Source organism: Aricia agestis, chromosome 4, assembly GCF_905147365.1.
Source record: "Aricia agestis chromosome 4, ilAriAges1.1, whole genome shotgun sequence".
NCBI lineage: Eukaryota > Metazoa > Arthropoda > Insecta > Lepidoptera > Lycaenidae > Aricia > Aricia agestis.
The window spans coordinates 16,980,721-17,007,875 of NC_056409.1; the positions used below are offsets into that span (position 1 = coordinate 16,980,721).

The 27,155-nt window shown below is 35.7% G+C and overlaps 1 protein-coding gene across 1 annotated transcript; it reads right to left on the reverse strand.

Annotated features, from left to right (window-relative positions):
- Positions 1-66: 66 nt before the first annotated feature.
- On the reverse strand, positions 67-27,066 carry LOC121726459 (zinc transporter ZIP1-like). Its single transcript, XM_042113844.1, has 5 exons — positions 26,747-27,066; positions 7,182-7,551; positions 5,218-5,425; positions 433-568; positions 67-129 (listed from the first exon to the last, which is right to left on the reverse strand). Exons 1-5 carry the CDS (start codon positions 27,027-27,029, stop codon positions 122-124), a joined length of 1,005 nt encoding a protein of 334 aa, XP_041969778.1. The 5' UTR covers positions 27,030-27,066; the 3' UTR covers positions 67-121.
- Positions 27,067-27,155: the final 89 nt, after the last annotated feature.

Consider the following 27,155-nt stretch of genomic DNA (forward strand, 5'->3'; position numbering starts at 1 on the left):
CAGAGTGTTGCGATTGGAAATAAAAAGCGAACTATAACAACAGTAAAAATATAATATTTACAATGACTAACATAATAAATAACACTTTAAAAGCAGGAACTGACCTCACCAGGTATTGCTTTTAAGCATCTGAAAAGAAAAAATAACAAAAATTTTGACTTAAGTATATCACAAAATAATTTCAGCTAATATCAATTTGAAAGGAAGTTATAAAATATCTATGAAATGATACACATAAATATTAAGATTGGGAGATGCATAATCATTGAATAACTTACCTCTTTAGTTGTTTATTATTATTCACTTACACTGGTAAGTCAATAATAAACTTGTATGATGGTACAATGGTGCAGGTAACTGTACCACCATTGTATCATCCTACAAGTATATGAAGCAAAATAAGAAAAAAAAATTGATTAAGCAAAAACTTACACATCTCCACTAAAGCCTCGAGTATGACCATGAGCGCGAACCCAATGACGGAGCACACGAACTGCATTAACCCGGTGCGGTCCTGCCGCCACACCTCGAAGAAAACCACGTACACTAGCGTGCCGCACGCCAGACCCTGTAACAGTACATAGTTCCTATAGTGACCAATAGATGGCAGCACTGAGGTTTGCTATAGAATTAATTTCTTACCCGCCTGTGGTAGAAAGATTATTCAATTGTATGTAATACTAGATGACCCCCGCAACTCCGCCAAAATTAGTTTATCCGAGAACCGTACATTTTTCCGGGATAAAAAGTAACCTATATCCTTTCCCGGGACTCAAAGTATCTCTGTGAGCGGTCTTGCCGTGAACAACGACAACGTAACAGATCCACATTTTCGCATTTATATTAATAGTATGGATGTATGTGAAATGTTTCTTTGACGTATTCTAGACTACTCGAGTTTCTAGCTCCAGTCTCATTGTACGAGGGCTGCTATTTATGTATCCGGAATTAAAAAAAGAAACAAACATATATCATTTAATATGGTTTTATTGCTTTTCAAAATATTCGCCGCGATGATCGACACACTTTTGCATACGCTGGAACCAATTTTCATAGCACTTTTTCCATTCTGATTGAGGTATCTCCAAAACGTGCATTTTGAACGCATCAACAGCCTCTTCGCGGCTCGAAAAACGTTGACCACGTAATTTGTTCTTCGCGTATGGAAATAAAAAGAAATCGTTAGGTGCCAAATCAGGGCTGTACGGCGGATGACCAGTCAATTCGATCTTTTGACCCTCCAAAAACTGAGTTGTTTCAGCTGAGGTGTGACAGCTAGCATTGTCGTGATGTAATATGATTCTGCGTTGTCGGTTGTCCTTTTTTATTTCTTCAAAGACTTCTGGTAAACAAATGGTCGTATACCATTCAGAATTAACCGTTTTACGATTCTCTAATGGCACTGTAGCCACATGTCCATTAATTCCAAAAAAACAGGCGACCATTTGCTTCAAAGTACTTTTTGCACGAGTAACTTTTGTTGGTTTCGGCTCATCTTGGAACACCCACACCGTTGACTGTTGTTTAGTTTCGGGGTCATATGCATAGATCCAAGATTCATCACCTGTGTAGATATTATAAACGGCTTTTCACGTACCACGGTTGTATTTTTTATCATTTTTTTGCACCAATCGACACGAGCCCGTTTTTGATCGATTGTCAAGTTGTGCGGAATCCAACGCGAACATATTTTTTTTACAGCCAAATGTTCGTGTAATATCTTATGTATGCTCGTCATACTTATGCCTAAGGACGCCTCTATCTCGCGATATGTAACATGACGATCACGCATTATTAGTTCCCGCACAGCATCTATATTTTGTGGGACAACAGCTGTTTTTGGGCGACCTTCTTTATTTTCATCCGTGAGCATAGACCGCCCACGATTAAACTCACTGTACCAGTGATAAACAGTGGTTTTTGATGGTGCTTCATCCCCAAAAGTTGCGGTGAGTTGAATAAAGCACTGTTGTTGATTTAGCCCACGCCGAAAATCGTAGTAAATCATTGCACGAAAATGTTCACGCGTTAAATCCATGGCAAATGAAGACACGCAATTTTCAAAATGACGCCACAATGGAAAAATAATTGACAGTCACATGTTGGTCACATGAAACAAAATGTATTCTTCAACCAAAGAGTTCTATTTTCAAATGTTGTAATTACTTTTTAAATATTGTTCTTGTAAGTGGCCAGTTCCGGATACATAAATAGCAGCCCTCGTAGGCTGAAGTTTTTACATGTTTATAATACATCCCCAGTCTCCTTGTTCCAGAGACTCGAAAACTGCGTGCAGTCGCTCCTACGACTGAAGTTATTGCAATTTTTTCATTTCCAAGTAATGTTTAGCCGTTAGGTTATAAAAAGTAAGTAAAGAATATAATTATTTAATTTAAACTCAACAATGTGTATGCTAACATTGATAAACATTATAATTATGGAATTAAGAGATCTGTTAAAATTCGTTTTTATGAAAAAAGTCATTAGGGATTCTCTTGTGTAGCTTTTGTAAGTGTACCTACTACCTACCTACTACCGCCTGTCTAGTAGTTTCTGAAACATTGCAAAAAATTGCAAGTGTATAATATAATATTTATTATTAGGAATTTCTAACGATTTTTTTTTGCTTTAAAAACATAATATAAGTATATTTGCTCGGTCAAAACACATTTTTGAGATAAAAATAAAGAATAAATCAAACAACAAACAACTTTAGTAATTCCGGTACGTGACTGATAACAGATTATAAATTAACTTTAACGCTAAGAAAAACATAATTATTTACAAAAGTATAAAGACCTCTTAAGCATTTATTAGAGAGTAGACACTATCACAACCGCAACTTTGTTGCTCCAATTTATCGCGGCGGACCCATACATTTTTTTTGGGGTAAAGTGTCATAATATTATGTTCTTTACCGGGACTTAAAGTATGTCCATACCAAAGAAAATCGGTTTAGCGCTTTGGGCGTGAAGTGGTAACAGACAGACAGACAGACAGACTTTCGCATTTATAATAAAAATTAATAAGTATACATACCTATTAGGATGGATATAAGTACTTAGAGAAAATGTTGGCTGACATACCCTGCACGTTATACCTAATAAGTATTACATAGTACAAACCCATAGTTCATAATAATTAATAGGTAAGTATGTCTGAAAATAAAGACATTTTTTATACTTAACTAGTTTTCAGCAACGATAGTAATGAGTAACCTACCCAACTAAAAGTGATAACCGATAACGATGTTACTGTTCGGAGTTATGCAATACTAATTATTATAACTAAAAATTGTGACACAAAGTGCATACTTACCGATTACCGCGTAGATGTCTCCTTACTTCCGAAAATTCTTATCAAGATTGATTTAATAGAGTACTCAGATAAAGGCGCATTTATAAAATAATTATAAATCGATACCGGTCAATTGTCGTAAAGTTTAGGACATTTTAGCGAAAATGCGTTATATTATGTCTAGACTCTAGCTTAGTATTATAGTGTGTGTGGCAAAGTGCGCCCACCCCTGCGCCATATCATATAGCCATTCCATACTGCTGATTGTAGATTTCCAATCAGCAGAATGGAAAAATGGTTATAATATTGCTCACTCGTCACACTCACTATATTTAAAAAAATGAAATTTTCCGGTATCGATATATTTTTTTCCTCCTCTGGTAAGTGTATAAACCTTTCCTGGACTGCCACAAATATTTCACGACTAAAATTAGCCAAATCGGTTCAGCTATTGTTGAGTATATAGCGAGACTAACAAAATTTAAATTTCATTTTGATTTTCTATATTATATATGAAAAAAAACGACAAAATTAATGTGCCATTTCTTTATTACACGGTTAAGTTTATATATAGGTACGTACCTAAATTTAAATTGGTAGCGTATAATATTGAATTGGCAAAACTTTTTTTTGGTTTCTAAGATTAAAATAAATTGAAACTGAGTATACCACCCACACCAATTTATGTTAACACCAAGAAGGAAGATGTAGGCCACTTCTAAATGAATAAACACAATTTGTTGAGGAATATCATGCGTTTCCTGTGTCCAGTGACGAAACACATTTGGTTTTTCTGGGCTTGCTTGCGCCTGCCTGGGTTAAAGCAGGCCTTCTCTTTTATAAATACGAAGAGTTTTAGCTTATCCATTATAGGCAGATAATATCAAAGAATTTTAAAGGTTTCAAGTTGGTTACCGCCATCAATCCTGGCTACTACTACTATAGTAAATTATACTGGGTGCAATTAAATCTACCGGCCAAATTTTTTTAGGGCTTAGATATCATTAGGACTTAGGAGAGTCCATATTTTAACCCAAAAAATAGGATGTTAATTTTTTAACAATAACATTTATGACTTAACCCACAGCCCACTTAAAATCGTTGCAGAACGGTCACTTCGAGACGGTGGGGAGGGCCTGGGAGGCGCGTTTTCTCAACACCACAATAATTAATGGATGTCCATTGTCCAATGTGTGTTTTTTTGGAAAACTTTCGGAAGCTATTTCTCAACATTTTAATACTGAGTGATTATTCGTATAAAAGAAAAAAACGTGTATTTTTATTTTTAACCAGGAACAATATTATACCTACTTAAGTATCGAAATTTGGCCGGAAGGTTTAATTGCACCCTGTATATACTATAGTAAATAAGTAGCCTAAAGTAATATCGTAAAGTAGACGAAATTATATAACTAGTATTAGGTACCTTAAGAGGAGTCCACACCGCCCTTTTTTCCATACAAACGTTGTCCCCTGTTTCCTCCCTGGATAATGCTAGTAGAGTTATAATTTTTTTCCTGAATATCTACGGCCACTAATACAATGTCCCTATGTTTTATTTTTTTTTTCATAATTTAATTATTAAATAAGATATGAACGTTCAAAAACCCAAAAAAATGGCCAGATTTTCCGCTGTGTTCAAACGTCCAGAAAACAGATTTGGCTAGATTATAAAAAAAAGCAAAACATAGGAACACAGCTCAATCCTTTTTTAATCTTTAATGAAAAAACTACTTAAATCGGTTAAATTTTGGAGAAGGAATCAGGGGACAACGAATCGTTGATTTTCTGGATTTTCTGCAGTTGTCTCTATCGCGTTCTGCGGTATAGGCTTGAGGTAAGAGAGACAGCTATAGATATTACACGTACTTTTTTTTCATTTCTCTAGCCCCTGGTGTATCCTCTTAAGCGCTTATTTACCTGAAGAACAACAGAATAGATGCCAGCTTGAGTCGCTCCTGCGCCGCCGACCAGTAGGATTCCGACTCCAATGCCCAGGGCAGAGACGAAGGAGAAGGTGAAGATGTAGACCAGCGAGAGCCACCTCTTGGTGCCGGCAGCTAGCAGTTCCACGCCGATACAGAACGCAATGATGTACTTATGTGCTGACACCGCGCCGAACATGTACCTGAAATTTTAGTTTTTTAAGTGTAATGTAGGCACGGGTAGTACCCAGGATTTTAGCTAGACAGCATACCTGTTTCGCGAAGATGGTCGGTCTGGTCTAGTATATTGGAATTTGGAACAAAAAATCATGAAAATCGACTTTTATAATTTACTAGCTGTCCCTGTGAACTTTGTGTTAAAAGTTAAAACCTTCCCTGGACTTCTACGAAGATTTTAAGACTCAAATTAGCCCAATCCGTTCAGCCGTTTTCGAGTTTTAGCGTTACTAACACAATTGAAAATCCATTTTTATATATATAGATTAATCTGACTTTGATTTTGATTTTTTATTTTGAAGAGATATTTTGTTTCCAAAACTTCATTTTGCGCAAAGTAGGTAGGTAACACGTTTTTAATTCCCACTTGGCAGGGAGATTGACGTTTATTTTAATAAATCTTCTATTTACTGCCCCTACCTGGGTACGCCCATGAATGTAGACAGTGACGGATTAACCCTTAATCAAATTAAGCAATTGCCTAGGGCATCACGTCTGAGGGGGCACCAGAAGAAAGACAAAAAACATCCCGTCCAGACGTCCTTAGGGCATCACGTCTCACGTCTCCAATAACCTGTTTTTAGGTGGTAAAAGTTTATAGACCGATTCTAGTTTACATACGGGGGGGGGGGGGGGGTCTTAATCCGTCACTGAATGTAGACCGTACGAATATTTAGGTGTCTCGACTCTCGTCTGAATAAGAGACAAGTAGCGATAGGTTATTGGTATATTATATTATAATAATAGTCCATGACTTGTTCAGTGAATGCACTATAGTCAAATGGAAAGTATTATTTTTAATATTATGCATTTCTAGAAGCGTACCTATCATATCTGGCGAATTTTTAATAAATGCAAAACGTACGTACGCGGTACGGTCTACGGAGGATTAAGTTTAGTACTTATATTTTTTGCTCAAATAAAGTAATTCTGTATCATCACTATTTATGCTAGGTATAAAATTCCCTACTATCCAGCTTTGCTATCTTTTTCTTTATAAAAGCCCGCCAGGCGCCAACACAGTTGATAGTTTATAATTTATGCGTTTCTTTTCCTAATAATTATCTAATAATAATAATAATCAGCCTTGGTGACTTGTAATAAATTATTCGTTGTCTGTTTTATTTGGGACAGAGCTGTTTTAATTATCAGAAATAATATTATTATTGTTGTAATTATTGTGTACAGAATGTCTTCTGAATACTTATTAATAATAATAGTACGGGAACCCTAGAACATTTTTTTTTATTACTATCAAGTTAATTTTTGTAATTAGCTTCATTTTGATAAGACGAACAACATTTTTATCTGCGAAGTCTTGAAAGTGGTAGTCAGAAATAGAAAGGATTTCATACTTTGACTTGATGGTCCTAAAATATGGATTGTTCTATATGTAGGACAATGCTACTCTTAAATCATATTATAACTATTAGCCTATCAATATAGAAAAAATCAGCTTGTTAAATGTTAACTAAATATTGTTGTTGAAGATGTAATAACATCTTCAACAACAATATTTAGCATGCCTTAAATAATATTATTATAGTTATCGTAATCGCCAAAAATTTCCCACATTGACGTTCTCATATTTAGCTCATATTGCAACTAATTATTGTTGATTATAATAGTTTTTATTTTTACATCTAAGTAAGCATATAAGAATGAATAGAAACGTTGTAACTATAAACTTATTTAACACATTAATAGCTTACACATACGCACCACACGTTTCTCGCTGACGACTCCAGTCCTACCGCCAAGCCCTCGAAGAGCTCATGTATAGAGAGCGCCAGCACTATCAGCAGCCCTCTTAGAGCAGCCACTATCGTATCATCGCTCTGTACTGCCAGATGACTGTGACCATGGTTATTCTGCGCTTCCAACTCCTTTATGGGTCTGTCAGAGGAAGCCCCTGCCTCCGCGCTGCTTCGCCGAATACTCAGCACTCTCGTGAAGCTGGTGTTGGCCGTTTTGTTCTCCCGGCTGTTGATGTACACGTGGACCAGCTCCTCCACCAGGTACATCATGAAGAACCCACAGCACATTATGAAGGAGGCCAAGTATATGGGCAGTTCTGCTATTTCGCCAGAATCTGAAAAGAAATGCGTCATTATATTCTATTCTTACTACAATCTACAACTTATCTACAATCTACATCTACAAATATATATATCGGCTCCAACGATTTTCATGAAATTTAGTATATAGGGGGTTTCGGGGGCGATAAATCGATCTAGCTAGGAATCATTTCTATAAAATGTCTTTTTATTCGTGTTTTATCGATAATCGATAAACTGAAAAATATAACTCTTCTCATCTATTGGCGAATAATAATACTATTTTGTGAGCAACTAATTGCTTTAACGACACAACAACAGCTAAAGCTATTCCAGAAGATGGCGTTATTAAGTAACACGAAGCAATGAGTGTTTGCTATACCGAGCAAAGCTCGGTCATCCAGGTACTAGTGAGTGCTTATGTTAATAAACACTTCTAGGTATTATTATTTATTTGTTACAATAAGCGGTCACGTATAGTTGATTGTTAATAGTTAATACATACTTCAGTTGAGTATTAAAATAAGTCGCTGTATCTTAAAAGATTATAATTAGTACCTAGTTAGTGTTAATCTCTACATAATATACTCAAACCGCTGAACCGATTTGGATAAGATTTTGTATGGAGATAGGTACTTTGAGTCCCGGTGAAAGGACATAGGATACTGTTTATCTCGGAAAAATGTACGGTTTCCGCGTGTTAAACGAACTTTGGCGGAAGGGTGTTGCAGGCGTCATCTAGTCTGTATAGTTATTAGTTACTGTAATAGTGTATACTGTATAGTAACAACATCATCTCAGTTACGTTCAAAGGAAATTGAACGAAAACTTACTTCGCCGAATAACTAATTTTTTTTTAGTTGATCGACTATTACTCAATAACTTATGAAGTCTTCTTAGCCGTGATAGTTTTCCTTTTAAAATTTAAATTCAGCATATTTCCTACTCTCGTGAATTTTTCACATTTCCAGAAGCAACCGTTTAGCTGGTAGAAGGGACTCTAACGATTTTTTCCACTTTAAAACTGCATCCCTAAATCGGAAACTAATCTATGAATACTTATAAATTATAATGTTTTTAAAAAACCTATCCAACGACACCCCACCCCACACGGTCGGGTGGGTTCCGTACCGAAAAATAGAGCGAAAGTAGGCAAAATTACATCGAAGTCTCAGTAATAGGGTCCCGTTTTTAGGGTTCCCTAGTCAACAAGGAACCCTTATAGTTTCGGTCTGTCCGTCCGTCTGTCCGTCTGTCTGTCCGCGGTTTTGCTCAGAGACTATAGGACCTACAAAGCTGCAATTTGGCATGAATGTACATAATATTAATGATGCCGACAAAATGGTACTTACATGAAATCTTAAAAAAATATTTTTTTTTATGGTACCTTCCCTACACATCAAGCGGGGATGATTTTTTTTCGCGTCCATCCCATCGTGTGGGGTGTCGTTGGATAGGTTTTTTAAAAATATATTTTATGAGTATAAAGTATTCATAGATCATTTTCCGATTTAGGGACCCGTTTGTGAAATATTAAGTTTAAAAGTGGAAAAAATCGTTAGAGTCCAGTGTCCCGGGTCCCCCCTTCCTACCAGCTAAAAGTTGCTTTTGGAAATGTGAAAAAATTCACGGAAGTAGGAAATATGCTGAATTTAAAAGGAAAACTATCACGGCTAAGACTTATGAGGTCTTTGAATAAGTTATTGAGTAATAGTCGATCAACTAAAAAATGTAATTCGCACTTGGCCGGTTTTTTATTGGCCGGTTTTTGTTTATAACAGCTGTCTCAACTCTCATCTCATCCTAAAAATAATACTTAATTATTAAGTACCTACTTATCAATAATTCAATATAGTTTATGCCTAATAAAAAAATACCTAAATTCTCAATGATTCTATATTTTTAAGCCGTAAGTATATAAAACGATAAAACGAAAGATAAGAGCAATATTTCGCAATTACAACTATCAAATTATGCAATACTCAATACTGTATCAATCGTTTAGGGGATTTGCGGTACTCACACGATAAATGATAATACAATTAAGCTTTAATCAGCTGTCAATTTATATTTTATCGATACAATATCATGATGTAGAGTTTGTGTAGAGTAGATATGAACATACACAAATTAAAAAAAAATCACAGCCGAACATATAACCTCCTCCTTTTTGGAAGTCGGTTAAAAAATATTAGCGCCTTCATTTACTGGGTTAAAGGTCAAAATAGTATGAGCTGTAAATGTAATAAAATAGATAGACTACTGAATAGTATTAGAGTTGTGAACTTGTGAGTTGTGGGCAGTGGCTTTTGCGTTAATTTACAATTATTTTTTGACCCTTCTTAGTACGCTGTACGAGGCACCTGGAAGCTTCTGGGCTCGTAAATATCCCCTTGTTCTTATAATTATAAAATTGTAATCTTATTCAAAATAAGATTACAATAATATTATACCTACATATAAGAACCTAACAATTAACATCATTAAGACCCAATTTCACCAAACTCTGTTGTTAAATCCTAACAAGGCATTACTTAACGGACCTTAGAAAATTAAGCAGACTGTTAAAATACTTATGTAACTTATGTCCCACAGTAAAAATTTAACAGCGGATTAGTAAATGCAACGTTAAGTGAACAACGAGTGAATAACATTCAATTCGTTCGTTCTTGTTATAAGGCGACGAAATTGCAATGTACAAGTTTAATACGACATGTTGGCTGCAATGTGTCATTTTCACCTTATTCGTATAATACATCATCTGGTAGATAATGCGACCAAATTAAAATATCACTGATCGCATACATTTGTTACACTACAATAGTTCTTTTTAATTTACCAGGTTAATAATTATGATCTGTCAAAGCTGAAAACATGAATCATGATACAAACTTTTATTTACTTATTTCGGCTTGGTAATTTTGATACAAGTCAGTGTATATGCAATATCAAGGAAAATCCGAGGGCTGAATTTTTGACAAAATGAAAATAAATAATTATGCATAACATGAAAAATAATAAATAATAATATGTAAGGATGTGGCGAAACATGGCGGCAACACTCAAAAGTAAAAACAGATTCTTTTATTGATATATTGGATATTGTCTTTAAAAAGTTGTTGTTTTGACTATTATAACGGCCTGTTATATATTTTACGGACCTCCCCAGCAGGAATTAAATTTTAACACCGTGTTAGGCGATTTGACAATACATTAGCGTATGGTGGAACGCTCGATAGCTCTAACAGGCCGTTAACTGACATTATTTATTTAACACTAGCTGTTGCCCGCGACTTCGTCCGCGTGGACTTCAGTTTATAGCGCGCGATGTCAACAAAATTGGTGTCAAAAGCTTTTATAAAAAAATCCTGGTACCTCTTAAATCAATACAGCTGTGCAGTGTGCACACAATAAGTATTTAATTTTTTTATATTAAACTTTATATTTTATGCCAAATTTTAAAGCTTATTTAGCCCTCCAATTACACAACTTTACCCATAAACTATTTATCATTGATAGATTTAAGGTTACGTCACTGCACAGATAAAGTACTGAGTTATTTAATACCGTAGAATAGATATAACAATCGAAAAAATCGAAACTTAAATGTAAGATGATACCACGTCTTATAGAAAGACTTTTGAGCAAGCGTCAGCGCGATGTAGAAGACGCACGGCGCCATCTATTATGAATTTTTTGAACAAATTTACGACCCTTACAACCCTTTTTTCAGTAAAAAAAGTAGCCTATGTCCTTTCTCAGGCTTTAGACTATCTGTATACAAAATTTCATTACAATCGGTTCGGAAGTTTTGGCGTTTGGCGTGAAAGCGAGACTGACAGACAGACAGACAGAGATACTTTTGGCGTTTGGCGTGAAAGCGAGACTGACAGACAGACAGACAGAGATACTTTCGCATTTATAATATTAGTATAGATTATGCTGTCATGCGAGGCGAGCACTTTCAGCGCTGCCATTCCGGTGTAGCGCGGCCCTAAGAGGGGTACCACTTACCAGGGTTTTAAAAAGTTTTTAAATTTAACACAAATTTTGTTGACACCGCGCGCTATAAACTAAAGTCCACGCAGACGATGTCGCGGGCAATAGCTAGTTATGAATAAAAACAATATTATATAGTAAAGTAGGTATGATTATGTTTAGTTCTGTTACAATAATAAAGTAAAAAATAAAACGCCATCTGTTTTCATATATTAGAATTAAAATGTTGATTGCATTGATATATTTTCTGGATGGAATATAGGCCAACACGGTACACTCGAACTTCTTTATTTTAGAGCGCCTTCTGTTGTCAACTTGTCACATATATTAGAAATGCAGTAGGAGTTCTATAAGATAAGATAGATTGATTATTATTATACCAAGTGATTATATTATTAAACATAATATTCTAACGTATTAAAAACTATAAACAAAAACATACTAACTAATAAGAATGATTAGTTCTATGTTACAATAAAGTAAAAAATAAAACGCCATCTGTTGAATCGTATTAGAACTAAAATGTTCATTGCATCGATATATTTCTGGATTTTTTATAATATTATACATAAAATATGTTTAAGATTTTTGAAATTTTATTTTAATACACATCCAAGACCCAGGAACATTGAAAACTTTTTGTTCCGCCTGCGGGACTCGAACCCAGGACCCCCGGGATGAGCGCTGGCCACGCGCAATGCGAATTCATTTTCATCGATATTTTCATGGAAATAAGATGTTTTCCCACATCAAAATGTAGCCTATGTCCTTTCTCAGACTCTAGAATAACTGTATACAAAATTTCATTGCAATCGGTTCAGTAGTTTTGGCGTGAAAGCAAGACAGACAGACAGACAGACAGACAGAGATACTTTCGCATTTATAATATTAGTATGGATTGCTTGATGAAACTGGGTCTAAGCGTAAGCGTCCTAACAACGAATGTAAGTAACTAGGAACTTATAGTATTACATTGTACCATTTGTACCTATAAATTGTATAGGTATCAGGTATGTAATGTACATAATAACAATGTAGGTAACACTTCGCATCTAAAATTCTAGAGGACATCAATAATCCTTTATTATTTGCAACAATCGATATAATCTTTATTATAGATCAATTAATTTAACAGTTTATCGCACTATTAAAAGTATTGGTTCGATTACCTGATTATGTGATTAGAAACGAAGTTAATTTTTCAAGCAATATTTTCCTTATTACTTTGATATACCTACAGAATGCTCAAAAATTATCGTGTCGGATCTGTCGTCAAAATCTTTCAACATAATGTCAAATTGTCAATAAATGATTTTGACATTATGTCGATACTCGATATCGAAGTGACTATAACTACACACGAGTGAGGAGAGTGAGATATCTCGTTGACGCGCATGCTAGACGCAGGACGGGCGACGGCCGCCATAGAAAGATTTTCTTTCTACAGTAGAAATAAGAAAAGACAGGCCCCCGTAGACAAGTGGCAAAACGCTAACGCTAACGCTGACGCTAGCGCTACAAAATGTATGGATTTGACATAAGTATTCGCTAGCGAAGCGATGACTTATGTCAAATCGCATACATTTTGTAGCGCTAGCGTTAGCGCTTTGCCACTTGTCTACAGGCCAGGGTTATACGTGGGAGAGCCATGCTTCGGCACGAATGGGCCGGCTCGCCCGGAGAAATACCACGTTCTCACAGAAAACCGGCGTAAAACAACGCTTGCGCTGTGTTTCGCCGAGAGAGTGAGTTTTCCGGAGGCCCAATTCCCTTCCCTATCCTCCCCTACTCCCTTCCCTTCCCATCCCTACCCTCCCCTATTACCTCTTAAAAGGCCGGCAACGCACCTGCAGCTCTTCTGATGCTGCGAGTGTCCATGGGCGACGGAAGTTGCTTTCCATCAGGTTACCCGTTTGCTCGTTTGCCCCCTTCTTTCATAAAAAATAATAATAATAAAATAGACGAAATAACAGAAATTATGACTGTGTTTAAAGTATTCTTTCGTCTAGCAGTTAGCACTTAGCACGTTATTTAATATTTTTAATACAAGATGTTTAAGTGTAAACACCGTTATCCTTAAAACCATCAAATGAGCCCGTCAAAATGAACAACTTTTTTTATGAGAACAATGCTGGGAACTCAAAAAAATCCATCTGTATACCCATACGAATTGCCGATCCGGGCCTCCGTAAGGGTATGAAGACGGCATTTTTTTTGAGTTCCCAGCATTGTTCTCATAGAAAAAGTTGTTCATTTTGACGGGCCCATTTGATGGTTTCAAGGATAACAGTGTTTACACTAACACACTGTATACTTAGAAAGAAATTTAAAAGCCTCGTGTAGTAGTATTTCATGGACCATTTTAGGGTTCCGTCATGGATTGCTTAGGGTATCAAGTACCTGTCACTCATGGGTTCCGTAGTCTACAAGGAACCCTTATAGTTTCGGTCTATCCGTCTGTCTGTCCGCGGTTTTGCTCAGAGAGAAAGCTGTAATTCGGCATGAATGCACATATTGATAATGCCGACAAAATGGTATAAAAGATCTTTAAAAAAACATTTTTTAAGGTACCTCCCCTACACATCAAGCGGGGATGAATTTTTTTTTCGCGTTCACCCTACCGTGTGGGACAGTGGGGTTACTCGTTAGAAAAGGTTAATTTTTTACCCGACTACGGCGAAGCAAAAAGGAGGGTTATTAATATTATGAGTATTCATAGATCGTTTTCCGATTTAGGGATCCATATTTTGTGAAATATGAAATTTTAAAGTGGAAAAAATCGTTAGAGTCCAGTGTCCCCCCCTTCCACCAGCTAAACGGTTGCTTCTAGAAATCAGAAATGTAAAAAATTCACGGGAGTAGGAAATATGCTGAATTTAAAAGGAAAACTATTACGGCTAAGAAGACTTCATAAGTTATTGAGTAATAGTCGATCAACTAAAAAAAATGTATTCGGCGAAGTATATAAAGGAAATTTTCATTCAAATTCCTTTGAACGTAACTTGGTACTACTAATATATGTATTCTGTGACGTAACTGAGATGATGTTGTTATATACTTAGTAGTGTAAAACACGTTATAAATGTACATTCATTGACCATACAAAAATATCAAAAGCGATACTACGGAACCCTTTTTTATTTTATGAAATAAGGGGGCAAACGAGCAAACGGATCACCTGATGGAAAGCAACTTCCGTCGCCCATGGACACTCGCAGCATCAGAAGAGCTGCAGGTGCGTTGCCGGCCTTCTAAGGGGTAATAAGGGAGGGTAGGGAAGGGAATAGGGGAGGGTACGGAAGGAAATAGGGGAGGGTAGGGAAAGGAAAAGGGTAGGGGATTGGGCCTCCGGTAAACTCACTTACTCGGCGAAACACAGCGGAAGCGCTGTTTCACGCCGGTTTTCTGTGAGGACGTGGTATCTCTCCGGTCGAGCCGGCCCATTCGTGCCGAAGCATGGCTCTCCCACGTCAAAAACGCGCAATACCTAAGTATTATTAAAGGTATTGCGCGTGGTCCAAAACGCACTTGGCCGGTTTTACATACCTACAGTAGTTATAAAATCATAAAAATTGTGAAAATATTATCATATACTTAGTGTATGTCAGACAAGTTGACAATCTTTATTTGCATTTTCAATTTACATATTACATATTACTTGTGAACTTTAACATTATATTTGGCAGAATATGTGGAGTTTGTTAAAATATCATTGCTAAATCCGGTACAATTATAATATTTAACACTCAGTTTCCTACTGTATATCACTTTGTTTAAAATTATGTAGAGCAGTGGTCCCCAACCTTTTTAGAGTTCCGAACCCAAAGGGTAAAAACGGGACCCTATTACTAAGACTTCGTTGTCTGTCCGTCTGTCCGTCTCTATATCTCCAGGCTGTAACTCAAGAACGGGGATATAGCTAGAGAGTTGTTCACAGATTGTGTACCTATATCTATTGCCGCTATAACAACAAATACTAAAAACAAAATGAAATTAATATTTAAAGGCGGCTCCCATACAACAAACGTGATTTTTTTGGCCTTTTTTGCTCTATGTCTATGGTAGTATGGTAGGTACTTGAATTTTTCACACAATCCTTAGTTTTATGCGTCCGTAGTCCGTTTCGCACTTTCCCGATTTTTTTTATACGGTTCATGTACACACAAACATGTTCTTTCACAACTCGTTCTTCAAAATTAACGATTTAAAAGCGGAAAAAAATTCACAACTTTAACGACAACTTTACAGTATTTTGCCGGTGAGCTTGAATTTCAGAATGATTTAACATCACGCGAGCTACTGTTCGCGGCGGGCCGCGGGTTTGGGGATAGCTGATGTAGATCTCATTTTACTATTAGAGCAAATCTACAAGGCTCTACATTTCGAACGGTCGATATCATACATATTATCACCAATCACCATTATATTGTATTAACTATATTAATTACATTATTAATATTAACCAAGGAAACGGTACTAACGTCATAAAAAAACCAAATTGTATAATTTGCATCCCTCGGACCTTCGTTTTCCGTAACTGCTCTACGCCCATGGCTCTACCAACCTTTAATATTCTCTTCTAGGTACACATCAAGCGGGGATAAAAAAAATTTCGCGTCCACCCCACCGTGTGGGGTGTCGGATAGGTTTTTTAAAAATATAACGAGTATTCAAAGATATAATATTACCTATATCTTTGAATACTCGTAAACTCATAAAATATTACAAGTATTCAAAGTATTTCAAAGACATAATATTCCGATTTAAGGATCCATTTGTGAAATATGAACTTTTAAAGTTGAAAAAATCGTTAGAGTCCAGTGTTCCCCCCTTCTACCAGTTAAACAGTTGCTTCTGGAAATATTAAAAAATTATGCTAAAGTAGGAAATATTATGCTAAATTTAAAAGGAAAACTATTACGGGCTATAACGGCTGAGAAGACTTCATAGCGCCTAGTGGCCCGACACGCACTTGGCCGGTTTTTTGTTGAGTATTCTGTATTAATTATTATGCGTATGTTAATAATAAGGGAGTGCCTCCGCTGCCGGCTCCCAAAAATATCAGTAATGGGAACCGGCGGCAAGTATACTGCCGAGTGCCGGCAGCCGAGATATAAAACAACGGCTGCCGGCGCTGGCACTCAAAATGGGAACCGGTGAACATGCGTAAACCGCTAGGTTCCAGTGCTGATAAACAAATTTTAAAAATAAATAATTATAAGTAATCTCAAATATTCGACTTCTTAACCGAGTTCCAAAAGTGGAGGTTATGTGTTCAGCTGTGGATATTTTAGTTTTTTGTGATGCATTTTCATCTACCTTAGCTTTACTAAATTTTTTCAGCTACCAAAAAGTAAGATTTTGCACCACAGTCCACAGTACCCCGTGGTATACTTCCGAAGGTACTGAACAGAACTTAGGACTCCTATTATACATGTTAGAGAGATTCAGCGTTGTTTAAAGAAGCAAAGGTGCATATTATATATGCTACTATGTAGATCACATTAATCATCATCATCATCACTACCATTAAAATTTGCATCCTCACATTATGACCTTATTATTTGTACTTTTCATAGTCCTTTAGCTCAAGACAGGGGCGTAGCGTACCTTGGCGGGGCCCCGTATAAAAATTTGTTTGGGGGCCCATAAACATATTTTGCATAAAATTAAAAGAAATATTTATTCATCATAATAATTACTTATCTATCTGTCACATTATTTAAAAACAATTCAAATTAAATATTAACTCTCCTTGCCCTTTTTCGGCAAACTGATTAAGTAATTAAATCATTCATAGCTTATGATAACTTTAGTTTTTCTAAAGTTTCTGCCTCTATGGACAATAGTGACAGGTCTGACCGAAGTTCTTAAAATTTGAACGCACGCTTTACTCGGGAAAAAAGAAATCGTTTTTTTTTTACTTTTCTCTTTTCTGAAATTTAAAAAATTTGGGAAGTTATTATTAATTTTTGCTTACGCACCTTGGGGGGCCCTCGTAGGTCGGGGCCCCGTATAATTGATACGGCTGATACGGCGGTAGCTACGCCCCTGGCTCAAGATGTTTTTGATCATTATTCTGTCATTTGACAAGCGATGTTTGCCGAATAGGCGCCGGCAGCCCATTCGGCAAACATCGCGATTCGCGTGACTTCAGCAAGCTTCGGAAAACGGCGCCGGCAGCCATTTCGGCAACCGGCGCCCGCGCCGGCAGCGGAGGCACTCCCTGATAATAATGTAAAATTAGATAACCTACTTCTTTTTTGGATGTCAGTTGAAACTTGAAAAGAATTAGAAATAACTTAATATTTACTTAAAATGTACCTACCTTCATTATGTATAACTAATAATTAGTAACAGATGCTAATAAGACAGTTCAAGTGAGTACATAAGTAAGGCTGGCTAGTTCTACGAAGCTAGTTCAAAGACATTATGTGGACGGAAGTAAAAAATATCTATATAGTTTGTACTGTGGCACTGGCGCCTCACAATCTATTTAAGTCAGGGTTTTATGTGGCTTTTAAGCATGCATCTATCGACATCGGTCTACCAACTTGCCGGCTAACCTTGTTCATGGATATAAACAACAAAACTTATTACAAGATAATATTCCAAAAGCAAACATTTTGGAATATCCATACTAGGGATGTTACGAATATTCGCATCCGCATCCGCAAATGCGGAGCATCCGCGCAGATTAGGACATCTGCATGCGCATCCGCATCCGCATTAAATTAAGCCCTTTCAATCAATTTCCCCCCGTTTTTTCCACATTTTCCTCTATTTCTTCGCTCCTATTAGTTTTATCGTGATTAAATATAGCGTATAGCCTTTTTCATTAAAGGGGCTATCTAACACTGAAAGATTTTTTTAAATCGGACACACATTTTACCACTTTAGAAGAGTCTCTCTCGCAAACTATTCAGGTTAGAAAAAATTATGTTAGAAGCTTCAATATGACTTTTGAAGACCTATTCATATATACCCCACACGCATAGGTTAGATTAGATGAAAAAATATTTTTTTGTTGATTTAAGGTTTACCATTTATGACGTATAAAAAAAACTACTTGCTAGATCTCGTTGAAACCAATTTTCGTTGATAGTTTTTATAGAAATGTACTATCAGAGAAGTTGTTTCCTATACAAATCGGGGACCTAAGTAGTTTGGTTGCGTTACGTCAAACCCAGCTGACAGATCACAATTAACATTGAATTGACATATTCGACCAAATAACGATGGTACATCATTTATTTCTTTTAGACTTATCATGCCCCTATTTTAGAAGTTAGAGGGGGTGGGGGGCACACATTTTACCACTTTGGAAGAGTCTCTCTCGCAAACTATTCAGGTTAGAAAAAAATAATATAAGAAACCTCAATATGATTTTAGGTTATTAGATACACCACACACATAGGTTAGATGAATTTTTTTTTGTTTTAGTTTTACCTATGGGGACCCCTATAAGTTTTTATATTTTTTTCATTTTTGTGTCAAAATTTTAATGTGGTTCACAGACTACATCTACTTACCAAGTTTTAATAGTATAGCTCTTATAGTTTCGGAGAAAAGTGGCTGTGACATACGGACGGACGGACGGACAGACAGACAGACAGACAGACAGACATGACGAATCTATAAGGGTTCCGTTTATCGCCATTTGGCTACGGAACCCTAAAAAAACCGTGGATAATTATTAGGAAAATTAAGAATTCCTTACCACCGTATAGAATTATGTCATTAGTCATTACGCTATTGACAATTTAAACTTCATAGATATGAGTTATGATTATGACGGGATGTCGTCCGTCGGGCCCGCCAGTATAGTATATTTATATTATACTAGCGACCCGCCCCGGCATCGCACGGGTATAAAATATAATATAGCCATTGAAAAAAATATTAAAATCGATAGCCTATGATCCTTCACTTCTTATCTGTGCCAAATAACATAAAAATTGCTCCAGTAGTTAGCGAGATAAGCCCTCTCAAATAATTTCCCCCGTTTTTCTACATTCTCCTATTAGTCTTAGCGTGATAAAATATAGCCTATAGCCTTCCTCAATAAATGTGCTATCTAACACTGAAAAAATATTTCAAATCGGACCAGTAGTTCCTGAGATTAGCGCGTTCAAGCTATCCCTTTCAAATAATTTTACCCGTTTTTCCACATTTTCTTCTATTTCTTCGCTCATATTAGTCTTAGCGAGATAAAATCTTTATTATTTATAAATAAACATCCTTCCCATTTATCGGGCTATCTAACACTGAAATAATCATCAAAATCCGTTGCGTAGTTTTAAAGATTAAAGGGAACAAAGGGACATAAGGGAAAAAAGCGACTTTGTTTTATAATATGTATAGTTAGAGGATCCGAAACATCCGCATCCGTATCCGCGGATGTGAGCCCCTTAAAATCCGCATCCGCATTCACATCCGCGGATGTGAAAAAATCGGGATCCGCAACATCCCTGATCCATACTACTTAATATTATAAATTGCGAAAGTCTGTCTGTCAGTCTGTTACTTCTCTGAGTTCTCGCCCTAACCGCTGAACCGATTTTGATTTTGATATGGGGATACCAACTATGAATCCCGGGAAAGGTCATAGTTAGGATACTTTTTATTACGAAAATAATCGGCCAAGTGTGAGTTGGACAAAAGAGCAAAAATAGGTAAAAACGTGGTTTTTTTTTGTATGGGAGGCCCCCCTTCATTAATTATTTTAATTAAATTTTATCATTAATTATTAAAGTATAAATATAATAACTGAGTATTTTGTGAACATTGCAAGTGCCTACGGCCTACGCAATAGGTAGGCATTATTGATATCGAGCAAAAAATAGCAAAAAAATTAAGTTTATTGTATGGGTCCCCCTTAAACATTTAATTTGTTTTGTTTTTAGTATTTGTTGTTATAGCGGCAACAGATCTACACAATCTGTGAAAATTCCAGCAGTCTAGCTTTAGCGGTTATTGAGGTACAGCCTGGAGACAGACAGACAGACATCAAAGTCTTAGTAATAGGGTCCCATTTTTACCCTTGGGTACGGAACCCTAAAAATGACCGTTGCCGGGTGATTAACTAAACGAATTTCGGCGCAACGGACTTGCGGGCATCATCAGTATTTATCTATGTAGTAACCGATTCATGAGTACTCGGGCTATTGGACCCAAAAAAATTGGACCCATTGGGTTCAATGACTAGATATGAATTTTGAACATAATATTTTCATCTAGCGATTGGACCCACTTTAATGATCCATTGTTTTCTGGCAAGAAATTTTGAAGTAGGGTTGGCACAAAAATAATCAGTTATAACCATAATATTATTTTGTAGGTATATTTAAAACTTAGAACACTCTCAGTAACTTATATTATAATTATTATTACTATTAAGTACCTAAATCTACTGCGTCAAATTATGTTTAAAAAATATATCTTTAATATTATAATAATATTAAAAATACATATTTAGTGGTATTAATTTTGTATTTAAACTAAACTAAACGTAACATCTAAGGATTATTTTTCTTAAAAAATTGTAATATTAATAAAAACTAGAAAAACTAATGTATGGAAAGTATTACTCATACTATAATAATTATAGTATTATTACATACTTAATAATATTATTTGAGTGACCTACTAGCAATTCCAATGTTTTTAAGCCTAGTAAAATATTTTATTAAATTATTGACAACTAGCTGTCTCGGTAAACTTCGTGTCACTTTAAAACCTTCCCTGGACTTCCAGGATGATTTTAAGACTAAAATGAACATAATCGGTTCTATATACTTATGTATTTAGATAACCAATTCACAATTACAAGGTACACCTAAGAAGTAATTTTATAACAAAACCTGTGATTTTATTTGATAAGAAAAAAAATTACCTACGTTAGTTTTATTTCAATGTTTTTAAACAAAAGAAGTACGAAGAATCTTATGTTATTACTCATTAGATTTAAAATACTTTATTTTAATATTATTGGCCAAATTTACTAATTGTTTGAAGTTTTAATTTGTCTTGAGCCTTGACCGATCTCAATAAATATTTTCATACAAAGTAATTATTTTGTTTTTATTCCAATCTACAACTTTTTTGCTGGCCCTACGGACATAAATCCGACAGTCATAAAAACTAATTACTTGGGTCCAATCGCTAGATGAAAAAATGTTAAAAATTCATATCTAGTCATTGGACCTACTGGGTCCAATTTTTATGGGTCCAATAGCCCGAGTACTCCGATTCATTGCGGCGCATATTTTTGAATGGCGTCATACTTACGTGACACGGTAACCGTGTCATACGCCAAAGAAGTTGTTTGAGTGTCGTTATAGATGTTGCAAACCTTTTGTAGGTTTCAAAGTTAGAAAAATGACAGCCCCTACTTTTTTTCAATTCACAGAATATTCAGAAACGAAGCCTAGGTATAGGCTTGTTTTACGTGGAGAATTAAGATGGTTTTGTTCAGAGTAGAACCTTCTCAAGTGTAATTTGAGGGAGATACAATCTATACTAATATTATAAATGCGAAAGTATCTCTGTCTTTCTGTCTGTCTCGCTTTCACGCCAAAACTACTGAACCGATTGTAATGAAATTTTGTACACAGATAGTCTAAAGCCTGAGAAAGGACATACTTTAGGCTACTTTTTAATTGGAAAAAGTAATTGGGTGAAAATGCGTAAATTTGTTCAAATTAAGTTAGTTCCAAAAACTCATAACAGATGACGCCAAGAGTCGCCTAGATAGCGCTATCGCTTGCTCATATGTATTTCTATAAGAGGTGTTACCATGTTGACCTAAGTTTTTCGATTCTTTCGATTGTTAATACACGTAATAAATTAATAACTCACCTACCAACTTAGATATCAGAAACAACCGCGCCAAAAGTACTGAACCAATTGTAATGAAATTTTGTACACAGATAGTCTAAAGCCTGAGAAAGGACATAGGCTACTTTTTTACTGGAAAAAGGGGTCGTAAGGGGGTGTTTATGCTTAAATTTGTTCAAATTAAGTTAGTTCCAAAACTCATAACAGATGGCGCCAATAGTCGCCTAAATAGCGCTATCGCTTGCTCATATGTACTTCTATAAGAGGTGGTACCATGTCGGGCTAAGTTTTTCGATTCTTTCGATTGTTATACACGTTATCAAATAACTCACCTACCAACATAGATATCAGAAACAACAGCATACCAATAATAAATACTAAATAGTTAATGGGTAAAGCTAAAGTTGTGTAATGCAGCTAAGTTGTGTAAAGCTTAATAAGCTTTAAAATTTGGTATAAAAAAAGTTTAATTAAAAAATATATATATGTGCACACTACACCGCTGTTTTGGGTATTTTGATTTAAGGGGTACCAGGGTTTTAAAAAGCTTTTGACACTAATTTTGTTGACACCGCGCGCTATAAACTGAAGTCCACGCGGACGAAGTCGCGGTCAACAGCTAGTCGTTTAATTAAGCCGTAAAATTAAGAACCTACCAACAGCTTGTGCGAATAAAAAACATTTTAACTGAGTAAATTGGGTGAGCAAAAATCGTGTTACTTGAGGTTTTTATTTTTTACTCGTTTTTTTAGTATGAAACTAACAAGTATTGTACCATTTTACAATCCTGATTAAATGCGCCAACTTTTTATGGCACTTGCCAAGGCACTCTAGTACATTTTTTTAAAAGGAGGGCCTTTCAAAGTCGACAAATTTTGAAAATTTTAAATTCATAGTTTAACAAATAGTCTTAGGTAATTCTAGGAAACTTGGGGCAATTGTGTCATTATTTTTGACTGTGATTCTAGAAATGTTATTTAGGTTAACGATTCCTAAGTTTAAATGAACAAAAGTAATAAAAATTAACCACAATAACCGATAAATGGTTACAGTTTGACCAAATTTTTTGGTTTTTCTTAAATGCCCATAATTTTCAAATTGCATGGGATAGATTTTTTTTGTGATTTTTCTCATGATGGTTACATTCAATCCTGTCGCCCCGTTTCGGCTTGACGTTGAGTTCTGGAACACCCTGTATATTATATATTATTATATTATTATTATTATAATTTTTTTAATGAAATAAGGGGGCAAACGAGCAAACGGGTCACCTGATGGAAAGCAACTTCCGTCGCCCATGGACACTCGCAGCATCAGAAGAGTTGCAAGTGCGTTGCCGGCCTTTTAAGATGGAATAGGGTAATAGGGGAGGGTAGGGAAGGGAAGGGAAGGGAATAGGGGAGGGTAGGGAAAGGAATAGGGTAGGGGATTGGGCTTCCGGTAAACTCACTCACTCGGCGAAACACAGCGCAAGCGCTGTTTCACGCCGGCTTTCTGTGAGAACGTGGTATTTCTCCCGTCGAGCCGGCCCATTCGTGCCGAAGCATGGCTCTCCCACGTATAAAATATTATTATTATTATATATATATATATATATATATATATATATATATATATATATATATATATATATATATATATATATATATATATATATATATATATATATATAATAATAGTTAAAAACACAGACATATCTTTTTATACGCTGCTAATTTAAGAAGTTTTTCTATGTTACAATGAACGAACATGTCATCAATAACTATAGGTCCATAATGACAAATTCTAATAAAATGTGATTATTTGATAAGTTAAACTGTTTAATTTTCCAAAGTCTACAAATTTTAGTATATTTTATATTAACTAATTCAGTTTTCACTAAACAAAAGCATCATAATGTTAAAGATGAAGAAAACTGATTTTATTTACAAAATGCATCGGTGCTATGATTAAATTTTTTATATAATATTTTTGCAAATTTGTCAATGATACCTACCTACTGTAAAAAAAATAATTTACATATTTACATCTTGAAGATAACAAATGCCCAGATCACTTGCCTTTTCCTTCTTCTTGGTCTTTTCGTATACTTGAGGAAGGTCAATTCCTTTTCCAATTTTGAGACCTAGGTGACCAATATTGACGACCTTAGACTTTTATTGTATCTTAATATCAATAAATTCGATTTCTTTGAGGCTTCATTAAAACTTCTACGGTGGACAAGTCTGGACGGTAAAATATAATTCTGAGTCTATTATTATATTCAGATTTTATTGACTCTTGAGAATTTATGAAGGTCGTAACTTTCAGCATTACTATTGAATCCGAGCTGCAGCATTGATGCATCTTACATGTTCCTCGCAGGAACAAAATTATCTTATTAAGCTGAAGAGTTTGTTTGTTTGAACGCCCTAAATAAGGAACTGCTGGTCCGATTTAGAAAATTCTTTAGTGTTTGATAGCTCATTTATCGAGAAAGGCTATAAATTATTACGCTAAGATAAAAAGGAGCAAGGAAACAGGAAAATGGAAAAAATATGGAAGATTATTTGAAAGGGCTTCTTTTACCGTCGTTAGTCCATCTATCGAGCAAATAAAGAGTGTTTCTTTATAGTTTTTAATTAATGTTACATTATTTATTAACTGTGTTATATAAAATAAATAGCAGTTTATTAAATACATAGCCAATTTAACGCCTTTTGTTCGCAAAACAAATATGCAGTCGAAACTCATACTCAATGTTCTTGCAAAGCCGCAAACATAAAAATATTTTATTTTCTTTTTTTAAATAAAATAATAATATTATTATATATTTTCATTTTTCAAGCATTTAGGTTTCTGTGCTTAATAATTGAAAACGGGAACCTATCAGACTTCACTTTCTATAATTATGTCGTCCGCCCTCCGTCCGTCCGTCGTCTATCACCAAGCTTCATCTCAAGAAACGCAATAGTAGAAACCACAAATTACGTTTTTTTTGTTGGCGCTATAAGAAATAAATAAAAATAAAATTTATTGATTATTGTGGACCTCGAACAAAAAAACGCGATGCTCTATATCCTTAACAGTAAGGCACTGATGTTTGTTCATCATGAAAAGAAGCCTCAGCCTCCGTTGCAGCAATTATTTCACATCGCTGATTATTTATAACACTTAAATACTCATATTGGTTTAAATTTGATTGAATGTGTGGCACTAGACCCACTAAAAAAGGAACAAAAATCTCATAATAACTGAACGTAAATGATAACAAGTCTAAAAATAATTCGCTACCTTAGAGGTAGAAACGGACATGTACCTGTACGACATGTCGCGGGACAGCGTGTAATTTGCAACGCGGTACAAGACGATAAGTATAGATGTCCGCATTTACCACAGTAAAATCTAATACAACCTCCGACTTGTCGTCATTTACGTCTTTTTATCTTTGGAATTACTTGTGATAGAAAAATAATAATAATGTGGGAATATGCGTCTCATTATATTATGGAATAAAAAATGCTATTTTGGACATGACCTTTTATACGTAGGGACCGTCGAAATGGTAGCTGAAAATCGCTGATATTTGTGAAAAAATGTGATAGACAACGAAGTCTTAGTAATAGGGTCCCGTTTTTACGTAACCCGTATTCTAGAAACGGTAAACTCTCGTCGTTCGACCAGCTACTCATTTTTAGGGTTCCGTACCCAAAGGGTACCCGGGACTCTATTACTGAGACTTCGATGTCTGTCCGTCTGTATGTCTGACTGTCTCCAGTTTGTACAGATCGACAAGGCTAGGCTAGACTTCTGAAAATTTCACAGATTGTGTATATCTGCTGCCGCTATAACAACAAAATATATAACTACTAAAAACAAAATAAAATTAATATTTATGGGTGGTTCCCATACTTACAACAAACGTAATTTTTTGGCCTTTTTTTGCTTGATATCAATAATTGCAACAGTTAGGCACTTGATATTTTCACAAGGGACTTAATTATATTATGTCTACTTCAATAATTATTAATAATATTAATTATTATTAAAATAAAATAAAAAAATATGGGGGGCTCCCATACAAAAAACCTTCGTGCGCGAGTCCGACTCGCACTTGTTAATATTTGCTCAATGTATTTGCTGTAACTTTGTAAGTTATACTTATACCATCGTATACTCCTCTTTTCACTTAGCGTTTTAAACGATCAAAACTCTCAAAATGCCTCCTATTTTGTGCGTTGATCGTTTTTAACGCTAAGTGGAACGCGGTGATCGTAATACGGTCCCGTTCTTACCCTTTAGGTACTAAAAATACTAACTCGTCTATCTTCCAGGGTACATCACTATAAATAACCAGATAATAGGGCCCCGAGGTTGACTCTACATTCCTACCTCGCTAGAAAATAATCTTACCTTCCAGTATCTGGATGTTATCGGCCACTTCCGGGAGGAGGTGCATAAAAGTGGTCGCAAACAGCACTCCTCCGCCGAACGACAGCAGCCCAATTACCAGCTGATTGGAGGACCTCATGTCTGGTCCTCCGGCGCTGAGCCAGTCGTACTTCAGGGAGATCAGCGTGGGGAAACTTCCCACCAGCATGGAGACGGCGAACAGAGTCACCATTGTTATTATTTTCGCTCGCAGCACGTAACTCTGATCGTCGTCGAGCCCATCGTTGTACATAGTTAAATTCATTGTTTTAATCTGTGAGACGACCAGTCGCGGCGGAGTGTGCTCTGTACTGACTACTGAGTCCTACGCCCCGGCTCACAGCTGGAGGTGGATTCTTGATAACGTTAATGATAATAAAAATTACTCGCC